Source organism: Cnephaeus nilssonii (assembly GCF_951640355.1).
Source record: "Cnephaeus nilssonii genome assembly, chromosome: 6".
NCBI classification, from domain to species: domain Eukaryota; kingdom Metazoa; phylum Chordata; class Mammalia; order Chiroptera; family Vespertilionidae; genus Cnephaeus; species Cnephaeus nilssonii.
The window spans coordinates 35,345,160-35,358,683 of record NC_137077.1 but is presented as its reverse complement, the minus strand read 5'-3'; the positions used below and the strand labels follow the sequence as shown (position 1 = coordinate 35,358,683).

At 42.6% G+C, this 13,524-nt stretch overlaps 1 protein-coding gene across 3 annotated transcripts in view; it reads right to left on the bottom strand.

Annotated features, from left to right (window-relative positions):
- The window catches only part of CCDC91 (coiled-coil domain containing 91), a 294,238-nt gene that overhangs the window by 131,419 nt on the left and 149,295 nt on the right, over positions 1-13,524 (bottom strand). For all 3 annotated transcript variants that reach the window (XM_079775599.1, XM_079775598.1, XM_079775600.1), the window contains one exon: positions 4,793-4,870. In XM_079775599.1, the coding sequence (XP_079631725.1) occupies positions 4,793-4,870 (78 nt within the window). The remainder of the gene's footprint in view (positions 1-4,792; positions 4,871-13,524) is intronic.

The following is a 13,524-nucleotide window of genomic DNA, read 5'->3' as shown; positions in this document are numbered from 1 at the left end:
GTCCCTCTCAACTGCCCTCCCTTGCAGGCTTGGTCCCTCTCAACTGCCCTCCCTTGCAGGCCGGGTGCCTCCCAACTGCCCTCTCCTGCTGGCCATCTTGTGTCCACATGCAGGCAGGATCTTTGACCACATGGGGGCAGCTATATTGTGTGTTGCAGTGATGATCAATCTGCAGATTACTCTTTTATTAGATAGGATAGAGGCCTGGTACAGGGGTGGGGGCCAGCTGGTTTACCCTGAAGGGCGTCCCGGATCAGGTGGGGGTTCCCTTGGGGTGTGGGGCAGCCTGAGCGAGGGGCCTGTGGTGATTTGCAGGCCGGCCATGCCCCCTGGCAACCCAAGTGAGGCCCTGGTATCTGGGATTTATTTTCCTTCTACAATGGAAACTTTGTAGCCTGGAGCGGAGCCAAGCCTGGGGCTCCCTCCGAGGCAGGCAGCCATTTGTGTTGGGGTTATAATTGAAACTTTGTTGCCTTAAGTGGGTGGGCACGGCCAGGGTGTGTGGAAAGCTTTGTTTCCCCTGTTGCCGGCAGCAACCTTGGCCTGCTCTCTCAAGCTCCATTCTGCCGCCATTTGTTTGAATTTGTTTACCTTCTATAATTGAAACTTTGTAGCTTGAGTGGAGGCTTAGGCCTGGCAAGGGCAGGCGGAAAGCTTGGCTTCCTCTGTTACCTAGGAAACCTTGCTCTCTGTGGCTGTAGCCATCTTGGTTTGGGTTAATTTGCATACTCGCTCTGATTGGATGATGGGCGTGGCTTGCGGGCATGGCTTGTGGGTGTGTCGGAGGTATGGTCAATTTGCATATTTGTCTATTATTAGATAGGATTAGTGCCCTGGATCACGGATTCGTGCACATTGAAAGGAAATTAATTAAAAGGTGGCCAGCAGTGTGCGACTATACAAGACAGGCCGGACATGCCCTGGACCCAACCTCCCGTGGTCCCTCCCTGGCTGGCCTCATCTGGGGTGGTGCCGTGGCCCAAAGGACATCTGCGGAGTGAACAGGGTCCCTCCGGCAGGTGGGGTCCCTTGGCCTGGCCTGCAGGGATCAGGCCAAAAACAGCTCTCCGACAACCCCCTAGGGGTCCCAAGTGCGAGAGGCACTCTGCAAAGTTGCTGTGGTACAGGCTGTGGAATGCAAACGCAAGTGTGTAATAAACCAGACTTTAGGCTGACAGTGCCCAGCAACAACATAACCCGCGGCTGAAGGTAGAATTGTGCTCCCTCCTCTCTGGTTCCGGGGTGCTTCACCTGAGAACCACCGCTGCCAAGTCACCGCAGCTCGGCAGCTCCTGCATTGAGCGTCTGCCCCTGGTGGTCAGTGCACAGCATTCCACAGGCCGGTCAGACAGTCACTTAGCTTTATAGGTTGTACCAAATGTAGGTTGTACCAAATGTAAAGCTTATCACTAAATCAATATGTGTAGCTATATAAAATGTATTTACACCGAAGTTCCTTGCTATAAAAGAATTCATCTATTTTGCATGTTAACTGACTGCAAGCATAATCCTACATAATAAAAAGGTAATATGCAAATTGCATCACTCCGCTACGCCCACGATTGGGCCGGCTGGAGGCGCGGGGGGCGGGACTCAGGGTGGCCGATTGGCTGGCGGTAGTCCCCGCCCCCTGCTCCTCCCACCGGCCGTTAGGCCAACGCTTTCGGAAGGACCCATGGGGCCGGCGGAAGACGCTGGTGGTGGCCGATTGCGTGGCTGCTGGCAGCAGTTTTCCGCCAGCAGCAGTTTTCCTCTGGCCACCCGCCGATCGGAGCGCCTCTGATCGGAGTTCCTCTCGGGGTGGCCGATCACGCTGGCGGGAGGCGCTCTGATTGGCGGGTGGCCAGAGGAAAACTGCTGCTGGTGGAAAACTGGTGCCGGCAGCCAGGTGAAAGTCTATTGCACGAAACTTCGTGCAACAGGTTTCTAGTATGACAAATAAAATATAACTTTGGAGGCTATCTGGTTTAATTCCTAATCTTTTTCAGCAAACCATAATACATAATGCCTGATACTTTTAAATCCTCTATTTTTAAATGAGTTACAAATAATGATACTAGACAAAGAAGAGATAAAATGAGTAGCTCACAACAAAATTTCTTCAAAGTAGAATTTTCAAAATATATTTACAAAGTTTTAACGTATGATTTTAAGCACATAAACTGGCAGTGTTGAAAGTAATACACAATAAAAATGTTTTCAACAAAGGAAATATATGAAGCTAGAACCAAAAAAGGATTTAATATATGTATTAAATACTGAGCTGTTCAGAAACATACATATAAATACAATGTAAATACTTTCAAAACATTTAATTTAAAATTCATAAATAAAAAGTAAAATATAAATTAACCAAGAATATATCACTTGATACTCCAGGAGAATTATGTAAATTCCAGTATTTTAATAATTCCCATTAGCCTTAGGAGGAAAAAAGGTTTAAAAAAATAGATCCTATACTTTTCCCCAACTCAATAACTAAAGCTGGTTTATATTAGCAGAACCAAAAAGTCAAAATATTACAAAAAAAGCCAATAATCACCGCTGTAAAAACCAGACATTTTTTAATGACCTTCTCAACAATGGTACCAGTTTCTATATTGGGCATAGCTGAAAAAAATGCTCGTTCATGTCACAAGACCTATCTTTCAGACTCCTTTATGGAGAGGAAAGCTTTTCACTAAAAGTGATTTTAGATCTTTTTCTTTTTCTACTTTTACCCAAATGACTTTTGGAATAAATCATTTTGGAATCTTTTACACATTAAATTACCAACTTACTAAAATGACATTAACTTCTATCAAGTCTATGGATAAAGTTTAATTAACAAAATATTTCTATATTCCACATATAGTAAAAGGATTTTTAAAAAAACATTTGGTGTAAAACAAACCTAAATTCCTATCTATACAAGTATAGTTAAACCAATTATAATATCTATGTACTGTGGAATACTATAGAACAGTGACAAAAATAAAGTAAGTATATATAAACTAACATGAAAAATATCTCTAAGTTATACTGAGTAAATACAGATAAAAAATCTCCAAAAAAAGATTGAGTAGAAAAATATTTTCGTAAAATCAAATCAAAATTACATAGCATAATATGGGTGTGTGTATGTATGTGTATCTATACTAAAAAAAAGGGTAATATGCTAATTAAACCGAGTCGACCGGACAGCTTCTGGACGTCCGACTTCCTTCCAGGCAAAGCCACGGTGGCGGGGGCTGAGGTAGAGGTGGTTGGGGGCGATCAGGCCAGCAGGGGAGCAAGCAGTTAGGGGCAATCAGGCCAGCAGGGGAGGGTAGTTGGGGGCCATCAGACCAGCAGGGGAGGGCAGTTGAGGGCGATCAGGCCAGCAGGGGAGGGCAGTTGGGGACGATCAGGCAGGCAGGCAGGTGAGCGGTTAGGAGCCAGCAGTCCTGGATTGTGAGAGGGATGTCCAACATCCCCCGAGGGGTCCTGGATTGAAGAGGGTGCACGCTGGGCCGAGGGGTCTCAGATTGGAGAGGGTGCAGGCTGGGCTGGGCTGAGGGACACCCCCCACCACCACCATACACGAATTTCATGCACCGGGCCTCTAATATATACATACACACACACACACACACACACACACACACACACACACATATTAGAGACCTGGTGAATAAATTTGTGCACAGGTGGGGTCCAGCCAGCCCGCCTGATCAGGGCCGATCAAGCCAGGCTGGCTGGGGGGAGGGGCTGCGGGTGGTTGGCTGGCTGGCCCTGCATCCTGGTCGAATTCCCGGTCAAACTCCTGGTCAAACTCCCAGTTGAGGGGACAATTTGCATATTAGCCTTTTATTATATAGGAGATATATATATTAGAGAGAGAGATATCACCCCTCTAGAAGTATGCAAATCAAACAACTAATAGTGATTATCTCTGGGAGGATTATTTAAATGTGATTTCAATAAGAATGTATTCCTCTTTTACTTATGGGAAAAAAGATCTGACATGAAATGTTAGGGAAAAATATTTTTGTCATTAAACACTGAATTTCCTTCAAATGATTAAGCTTATACAGACAAAAGCAAAAGAATTATACTGATGTTGATATTTATCATAATTCCTGTCATTACTTAAATGTATTGAAATCTATTTATTTAGGAAAAGAAAAATGTATAACAATATTTTTCAGGTTTATATTATACTTTCTTTTTCTATAAGAAGTGGAACCATAATGTATTCCAGTATTTAATTCTATAGTATTATTTTCGAACCTCCCTCTGCCAATCCTATATTCTCAAATATTCTGTAACTTCTCAAACAACATCTGGTATTACCAAGTATGCTTTCAATGGACAATTCATTGATCACTTGAAAATAATTCTATACAAAACAAGACTACACTAGAATTCTATAATTTGTGTAGAATATGTCTACTATATTTTTTACTAAAATTTGCCAAAGTTTAAAAGTATAAAGAGTACTGGCCAGTGTTTCTCTATGGTTAGAGTGCAGGCCCATGGACCAAAGTGTTGTGGGTCTGATTCCCAGTCAAGGGCACATACCTGGGTTGCAGATTTAATCCCCAGGCCCTGGTCCAGGCCCCGTGGGAGGCAAATAATCTCTGTCTCTCTCTGTCTGTGTCTCTGTCTCTCTCTCTCCTCCTTTTTCCCCCTTTCTTCACCTCCCTACCCCCATCTCTCTTCCACTCTCTCTAAAAATCAATGGAAAAATATCCTCAGGTGAGGATTAACAAAAAAATAGTAATAATTTGGAAAAGAAAAGAATAAATAAAATAGACTCTCAATCCTCTACCTTATATTCATCCACAATAATGCTGAGGGCTTCATGACCAGCTTTCCTCATGTCTTCCAATTCTTGTTTATGTTTTTCCTGAAGAAAAAAAAGTAAACCATGATACGTTCTTTTGTTTACAAACAATAAAACCATTGACTTTTGCATCCATGAATAATTGAGTGGCTTGTGAAAATAAAATGTTGCAGGAAAAAAGCTATTTTTTTTTAATTTTTCTTTAAAAGCATTCAGATTTTCTTTTCTTGAGTATCTTAATTATATTATTTTTTGGTATGTTTTTAAAAGTCTGACATGGATCTAATATTCTCTACCTGATACTTGATTATATAATTTATGTTCCTAATTGTGTCACTTTTGAGAGTAAAAGGGGTTAATTACACTGGAATAATTGACATAAATATTACCGATTGTCCTGGGCAAATCAAAAAGCAAAGTCATTGAATTTCTAGATTTCTGTGATGTTCTTTAAAGCCAATAGAATATGTCTCATAATTGAATGTCTGTGTCTATTTTCCTGGGTACACATGTGCACTTCTAAATTATAAGGGTCCTAGCCATTTAATGAAAGTTTATTGAATTTTTTGATATAGCTCTGCTTCACATCTTTGATTTTCTTTTTCAGGAACTACCTTTATCTACATACTGGATCAGTTTTCCTTGTTTTGTTTTTGTAATTATTCCTCTCAAATCCTTCCTCCATTATTTGATATTTTTCAGTTTCCTTTTGCCATCCTTTTTCTTTCTTTCCATAGTATTATATTCACTCTTTTGTTATTTCAAACTTAGTCCTCAGTTTAGAATTTTTTATTTTATTTATTTTTGTGACTGTCAGCCATCTCTTTTTTTAAATTTATCTTTATTGTTGAAAGTATTATAGATGTTCCCCTTTATCCCCCACTGACTCCCTCTGCCCCCTCCTAAAACCATCTCTTTTTATATAACTGTTATATTTTCTCATTTCTGAACCCTTGTACTTCTAATTTATTCTATTCTTCAAATGGTTCTACACAGTTACACCACTATCCTTTTCTCTTACCCATGCCCCAGTCTACTCTTAGGACAAAGTTCCTGGATAAGAAGTGAAATGGGGCTGAACAACTTTCCTAGCATCAGAATTCTAGGGCTCCCTTTTCTGTTGTTATAATAAGGTATATATATATATATATATATATATATATATATATATATATATATATATATATATATATATATACACACACACACACACACACACACACACACACACACACACACACGCACACACACACTAGAGGCCTGGTGCACAAAATTCGTGCATGGGGGAGGGGGGGTCCCTCAGCCCAGCCTGCACCCTCTCCAATCTGGGACCCTTCTCACAATCCAAGACTGCTGGCTCCCAACTGCTCGCCTGTCTGTCTTCCTGATTGCCCCTATCCCTTCTGCCTGCAAGCCTGATCACCCCATAACCACTCCCCTGCCAGCCTGATTGATGCCTAACTGCTCCGCTGTCAGCCTGTTTGCCCCTAACTGCCCTCCCCTGCAGGCCTGGTCACCACCAAATTCCCTCCTCTGCTGGCCTGGTCACCCCTAACTGCCCTCCCCTGCAGGCTTGATAGCCCCCAACTGCCCTCTGTTGCAGGCCTGGTCCCTCCCAACTGCTCTCCCCTGCTGGCCTGATCACCCACAACTGCCCTCACTTGCAGGCCTGATCCCTCCCAACTTCCCTCCCCTGCTGGCCATCTTGTAGTGGCCATCTTGTGTCCACATGGGAGCAGCCATCTTTGACCACATGGGGGCAGCAATCTTGTGTGTTGGAGTGATGGTCAATCTGCATATTACTCTTTTATTAGGTAGGAGAGAGGCCTGGTGCATGGGTGGGGGACAGCTGGTTTGCCCTGAAGGGTGTCCCAGATCAGGGTGGGGGTTCCCTTGGGGCGTGGGGTGGCCTGGGTGAGGGGCCTGTGGTGGTTTGCAGGCTGGACACGCCCACCGGCAACCCAAGTGGAGGCCCTGGGATCTGGGATTTATTTCTCTTCTACAATTGAAACTTTGTAGCCTGGAGCGGAGCCAAGCCTTGTGCTCACTCCGAGGCGGCAGCCATTTCTGCTGGGATTTATTTATCTTCTATAATTGAAACTTTGTGGACTTAAGCGGAGGCCACGGCAGGCCAGGGCTGCAGAAGCTTGGCTTCCTCCATCATCGGGGGCAACCCTAGCCTCCTGCTCTCTCCAGCTCCGTGGCTGCTGCCATTTTTGCTGGGATTTATTTAACTTCTATAATTGAAATTTTGTAGCCTGGAGCGGAGGCCTGGGCCAGTCAGGGTGTGCGAAAAGCTTGGCTTCCTCCATCACCACGGGCAACCCAAGCCTCCTGCTCTCTCCAGCTCCGTGGCTGCCGCCATTTTTGTTGGGATTTATTTATCTTCTATAATTGAAACTTTGTAGCCTGGAGTAGAGGCCTGGGCTGGCCAGGGTGTGCGGAAAGCTTGGCTTCCTCCGTCGCCGGGGAAATCCAAGCCTCCCTCCTGCTCTCTCCATGGCCGCAGCCATCTTGGTTGGGTTAATTTGCATACTCGCTCCTGATTGGCTGGTGGGCGTGGCTTGTGGGTGTAATGGAGTGATAGTTAATTTGCAAATTACTATTTTATTAGATAGGATATTTTTAGTGTAGCCCCTTTTCTAATACTTTCTAATATCTGCTTTCTCTGAACCCCTCCCCTAACAATACCTCCCTTCAGTGTCTTATTCTACTTCCTACCATCTCCCTTCACCATGCACCTCTGTATTTTAAGAGGGGCACTTTCTCAGGGTAGTTGCAAGAGAAATGAGGGCTCAGAGGACTGTAAGTTTCAGCTATTATCCTCAAGTCTGTCTTCCAAGTGTTCTACTCTGACTGGGAACTGTTCTTTTGGGTTGGCAATGCCTGAATTCCTAAGCGTTTGGGACCAACCTAAATGGCCTTTCTGTTCACCTCCATTATCCAGCACAGATGTGCTGGACATGAACATCTTGTTGCTATCAATAATTCAGTTCTATCAGCTTGTGTTCTAGAATTCATATAAATGTCAACTATCTTTTTGTTGAAGATGTTTATGGATTATTTCTTTAACTATCTTGGTCTAATTTTATATGAAATTCTGAGCACTTGTAATGAAATATATACATCTGATCAAAATTCCCAACTAGCTTCCATATATTACTGCAAATACACTCTATAATCTTTCCTATAGGCCAAAGCTATACCACTCTCCTTCTAAGTCCCTCCATCTGTTGTCATTGTTTTTCCTCAAATCGTTATAAGTACATTTTAAGTACATTCCTGCTCTAATGTTATTGAAATCATTATCTGCTATGTTTGATATACACTTTGCCCCAGATATCACACTCATTTCCTTTAAATACTGCTCAAAAATCATAACAGAGAGAAGTTCCTGACCCCCCTACATAAAACAGCACACACCTGAGGATATTTTTCCATTGATTTTTAAAGACGGAGGGAGGGAGGGAGACAGAGAAAGAGAGAGAGAGAGAGACAGAGAGAGAGATACATCGATATGAGACACATTGAGTGGTTTCCTCCTGCATGTACCCTGACTGGGCCAGGGATTGGACCTGCAACCCAGGTACGTGCCCTTGACCTGAAATCAAATCCATGACCCTTCAGTATACAGGCCAATGCTCTAAACACTTAGCAACACCAGCCAGGGCCATGGTTTATTTTTATTCATAGCACTTATCACTACTTACTAATTGTCCATTACCTATCTTACCCTGCTATATTGGGAAAGACAATGATGGTAATCTCTAACACTATGGGACTTAAAAAAGTGAGGAAAAGACAGACACTAGATAGATTTCAAATTCTGACATTAAGTTCAATTTGGGAAGATGAAATTTTACTTCCATTAAATATATGTACCTCAAATGGTGCCTTGTATATAATGTCAGCTCAATAAAAAAGGACTGCATAAAAAAATGTGAGGCCAAAAATATTTGGGAAGTGAGAAAGGTGTTTCATTCGTTATCAAAGAGACAGTTATTTAACATCATAATAAAAATATTAGAAGTGTATTTAAGATCTAGTCTTCAAAAAGGAGGCTAGTTCACATACACATTTGTTGAGTCAATAAGTGAGATTATGTCAATGTACTCAATGTAATTTATATTAATCCATATAAATTAACATATATTTTATATATTTTTAATCTGTTAAAAGAGGGAGTGAGATTCAATCATTTTTTATAAAACCCTCCCAATGTTTCTAATGCTATTCTATGATATAGTATGCTAAAATTAGAACAATTAATTCTCCTTTGCTTCCTTCAAAATTACTGGCAGCACTCATATAACCACATTGTAACACACCAGACTGCCCAGTTACCGCCCCCCACCAAAAAAAAACACCCACAGGAATAACCAAATAATTATATGCAGCCTGAAATTTTTATTTCAAGAATATAGAACCAAACATTTCAAGCTATCTTCAAAGTAGTCAAAACAAAATTTGACCACAATGATAACTTTCTTTCAAAATGTCAAACCCAAAACTATCATTAGAAAGGGAAGATTCAGAAAATGTCCTCACCTTAAATAAAACAACATACTTTTTAAACAAGAAGAGACTTTAAAGGTAAGCTGTTCCAACATATTCTATCTAATAACTAGAGGCCCAGTGCATGATTTAATCATGCACCTGGTGCACCAGCTGGCTGTCTGTCCGCTGGTGCCCCAGGCCTTCCGAAAGCCTCCGGCGCGGCGGAGGTTTTCGAAAGGCCTTGCGCCGGGGCAGACAGACAGACAGCTCCCCCGCTTTGGCTTTTGATTGCGGGGGAGCCGGCTGGCTGTCTGTCCGCTGGTGCCCCAGGCCTTCCGAAAGCCTCCGGCGCGGCGGAGGCTTTCGAAGGCCTTGTGCCGGCGCAGACAGACAGACAGCTCCCCCGCTTTGGCTTTTGATCGCGGGGGAGCCGGCTGGCTGTCTGTCCGCCGGTGCACCAGGCCTTCCGAAAGCCTCCGGCGCAGCCATGACACAGACGCAGAGCTCACGGCGCCAGTGGCGCCGCGAGCTCAGCGTCCTGCTGGCCCAATCAGCTACCCCGGCCACCCTGAGTCCCGCCCCCTGCGCCTCCTGCTGGCCCAATCGTGGGCGTAGCGGAGTGATGGTAATTTACATATTACCATTTTATTATGTAGGATAGACAAATATGCAAATTGACCATGCCTCTGACACACGCACAAGCCACGCCCACCATCCAATCAGAGCGAGCATGCAAATTAACCCAAACCAAGATGGCTACAGCCACAGAGAGCAAGGTTTCCTAGGTAACAGAGGAAGCCAAGCTTTCCGCCTGCCCTGGCCAGGCCTAAGCCTCCACTCAAGCTACAAACTTTCAATTATAGAAGGTAAACAAATTCAAACAAATGGCGGCAGAATGGAGCTTGAGAGAGCAGGCCAGGGTTGCCGCCAGGAACAGGGGAAGCAAAGCTTTCCGCACACCCTGGCCGGGCCCACCCGCTTAAGGCAACAAAGTTTCAATTATAACACCAACACAAATGGCTGCTGGCCTCAGAGGGAGCCCCAGGCTTGGCTCCATTCCAGGCAACAAAGTTTCAATTGTAGAAGGAAAATAAATTCCAGATACTAGGGCCTCTGCTTGGGTTGCCAGGGGGCGTGGCAGGCCTGCAAACCACCACAGGCCCCTCGCTCAGGACGCCCCACACCCCAAGGGAACCCCCACCTGATCCCAGACACCCTTCAGGGCAAACCAGCTGGCCCCCACCCCTGTACCAGGCCTCTATCCTATCTAATAAAAGAGTAATCTGCAGATTGATCATCACTGCAACACACAATATCGCTGCCCCCATGTGGTCAAAGATCCTGCCCCCATGTGGACACAAGATGGCCACTACAAGATGGCCAGCAGGAGAGGGCAGTTGGGAGGCACCCGGCCTGAAAGGGAGGGCAGTTGAGAGGGACCAAGCCTGCAAGGGAGGGCAGTTGGAGGTGATCAACCCTGCAGGAGAGGGCAGTTAGGGGTGACCAGGCCAGCAGTGGAGGGAAGTTGGGGGCAAACAGGCTGGCAGCAGAGTGGTTAGGGGGTGATCAGGCTGGCAGGCAGAAGTGGTTAGGGGCAATCAGGAAGGCAGGCAGGCAAGCATTTGGGAGCCAGCAGTCCTGGATTGTGAGAGGGATGTCCGACTGCCCATTTAGGCCCGATCCCACCAGGATTGGGCCTAAACGGGCAGTCGGACATCCCTCCAGGAGTCCCAGATTGGAGAGGGTACAGGCTGGGCTGAGGGACAACCCCCCTCCGTGCACGAATTTCGTACAGTGGGGCTCTAGTTTATTTTATAAATAAAGAAATTGACACCTAGAGAGGTCAAGAAGATTGTTCAAGGTCACCGAGTTCAATGGGACCAGCTGAATCCTGAGTCACATATCCTGATAGCCCAATGTTTATTAAGAACTATCCAGTCAAAGCCTGAACTATTTGAGTATACTCCCAACTCCTCATCAACAGATCCATTTTCTATGTAAAATTCATTAATAGATAGAATCACATGTTATGTCATATCTTCTGATGAAAATAAGATACAAATTGGTCACTCTTGATTAAACTTGAAATGATCATTTATCAATTCATTACTTAAATAAAACAACATTACTTAAATTTATCAACCAGAAAGTTTGGTCTGATAAAAATAATATAAAATACAGTGCTTCTTAAAGATTATCAGAAGCACATTCCAACCAATTATCCACCACCCATAACCACTCCAATACCACTTCCTTGCCAAACTTACTAAACACACCCAGGTCTAATACCCTAATATGCCTAACATAATTGATATAAAAATATTTGTTAAATACTATATGTAAATAAGAACCATATAATTAACAAATACAGATCCTGTATAGAAACAAAATAAGAAATTAGCAAAATTTTTTAAGTAGGCACCATTAGTATATTGATGACAAAACACAATTCAGATATTTAAATCAAGAATGATACACAAAAGTATTTTAAAGCCCGTTTATGACACAAACTGATAAATATTTCTCAGTTCACATTATATTGTTGGCCATTGTTAACAATAGAACCCACACTAATTACTCCTAATAAATTAATCCATACATAGTAATAGGATCCTCTGCCACATAAATGGTTAAAAGCCAACATTTAATTTAGGTATTTGGAATTAATTACTACAGTACTTAAAATAGAAAAGAGAAAAAATGAAGGAGGGAGGGAGGAAGGGAAAGAGAGAAGAAGAGAGGGAGGGAGGGAACTCCAAACACTAATCAACCATTATATTCCACCTATTAGAAAGCAGTTACTTCTCACATTCTAAATTCTTTGGCCAAGGCACATCTATAATTAAACTGAACATAATTAGAACATAATTAGTCACTATTGTCTGCTTGAGAAAGTTTTTCCAATATAGGCTTCACCACCACTGTCTCTGAAGTCACAAGATTATGTCCCTTTCACAACAACTAATCAACTATATTGGATAAGACAGCCACAAACACCTCCAAAAGGAAACTTGCAGGGCAAGAAATAAAAATAAAAATAGCAGGATAACATCTAACCAACGCACTGAATGGTTCTAACTGAAAAATGGTATAAAATCCCCCCACCAAGATCTAAGGAATCAAATGAACCAAAGTGGCCTAATTGTACATGTCAGAAAAGCACAAAAATTAGATGATCCTATATGTACCTACTTTGTCAAAACAACAAAACACCACCTCTCCATCACATTTGATAGCTGCAACAAGCCTAGCTGGTTTATAAAAGAGAGTACCTTTCACTGTCATGACAATTATGAAACAAGAAGTCTTTCTCACTGAATAAATGTTTAATCTCTACCTCCTAGTTCTATGTCATTTCTTAGTCTCTCTGTACAATTGGTAACAAATAACAACACATGACAGAATCCTTCAAAATCTTCAAGTCAATTTCACAGACTAAATCAAATATTTAAGCAAATATAAAATGAGAGAAAAAAATGACACAAGCATGTAAAAATCAGTAAAGTAATATTGCATATGGAAATAAAGCATTTTTGCCATAGTAAGGACTGAAACAGATACCCATAATTAGTCTGCCCCTTCAGTTTAATATTTCCATGATCTTTCAAAGAATTAATTTTGATCTCTGGCCCTATTCCATTAATGGCTGCCTTAATACATTGCATGGATTTCATCAGTACACAGACTCCAAAAGCATCAGCTTTACTGAATCTTCTCAATCAAAAACAAGATAACCAAATAAACTCCTTTGGGATGTTTCCTAACAGATACAATCATGAAGGTATGGAGAGAACTCGGTGACTTGTTCACACCAGCAAAGAAGTAATTGATTTTTGTTTCTATAAAAAAGCTCAGACATGACAATATCACATCTGTCTAAACTAAAACTTATGGATATGAATTAGTAGTTAACAAATGAGAAACAAGTAAGCAGGTCACATGCTATTTAAGTAAAATTCACAAGATGACCTGCTTTACAACAGTGCCATTTTTTTGTAATTATCATTTCTCCATTAGCAAATTATCTCCTCTCCCAACTACAACCTGTTACAGAATAAAGGGCAATCCGGCACAGCCTGAGAAAATGGCCTCTTGTGTAATCCTGACCAAAATCTTGACTAATGTGTTGATTAGATTGGACCTGTTCCGGATGCTACTTCAATGTCACCTTATTATTTGCTCCAATAGGAAAGGCAGACACTTCACTCTGGGCCAGATTT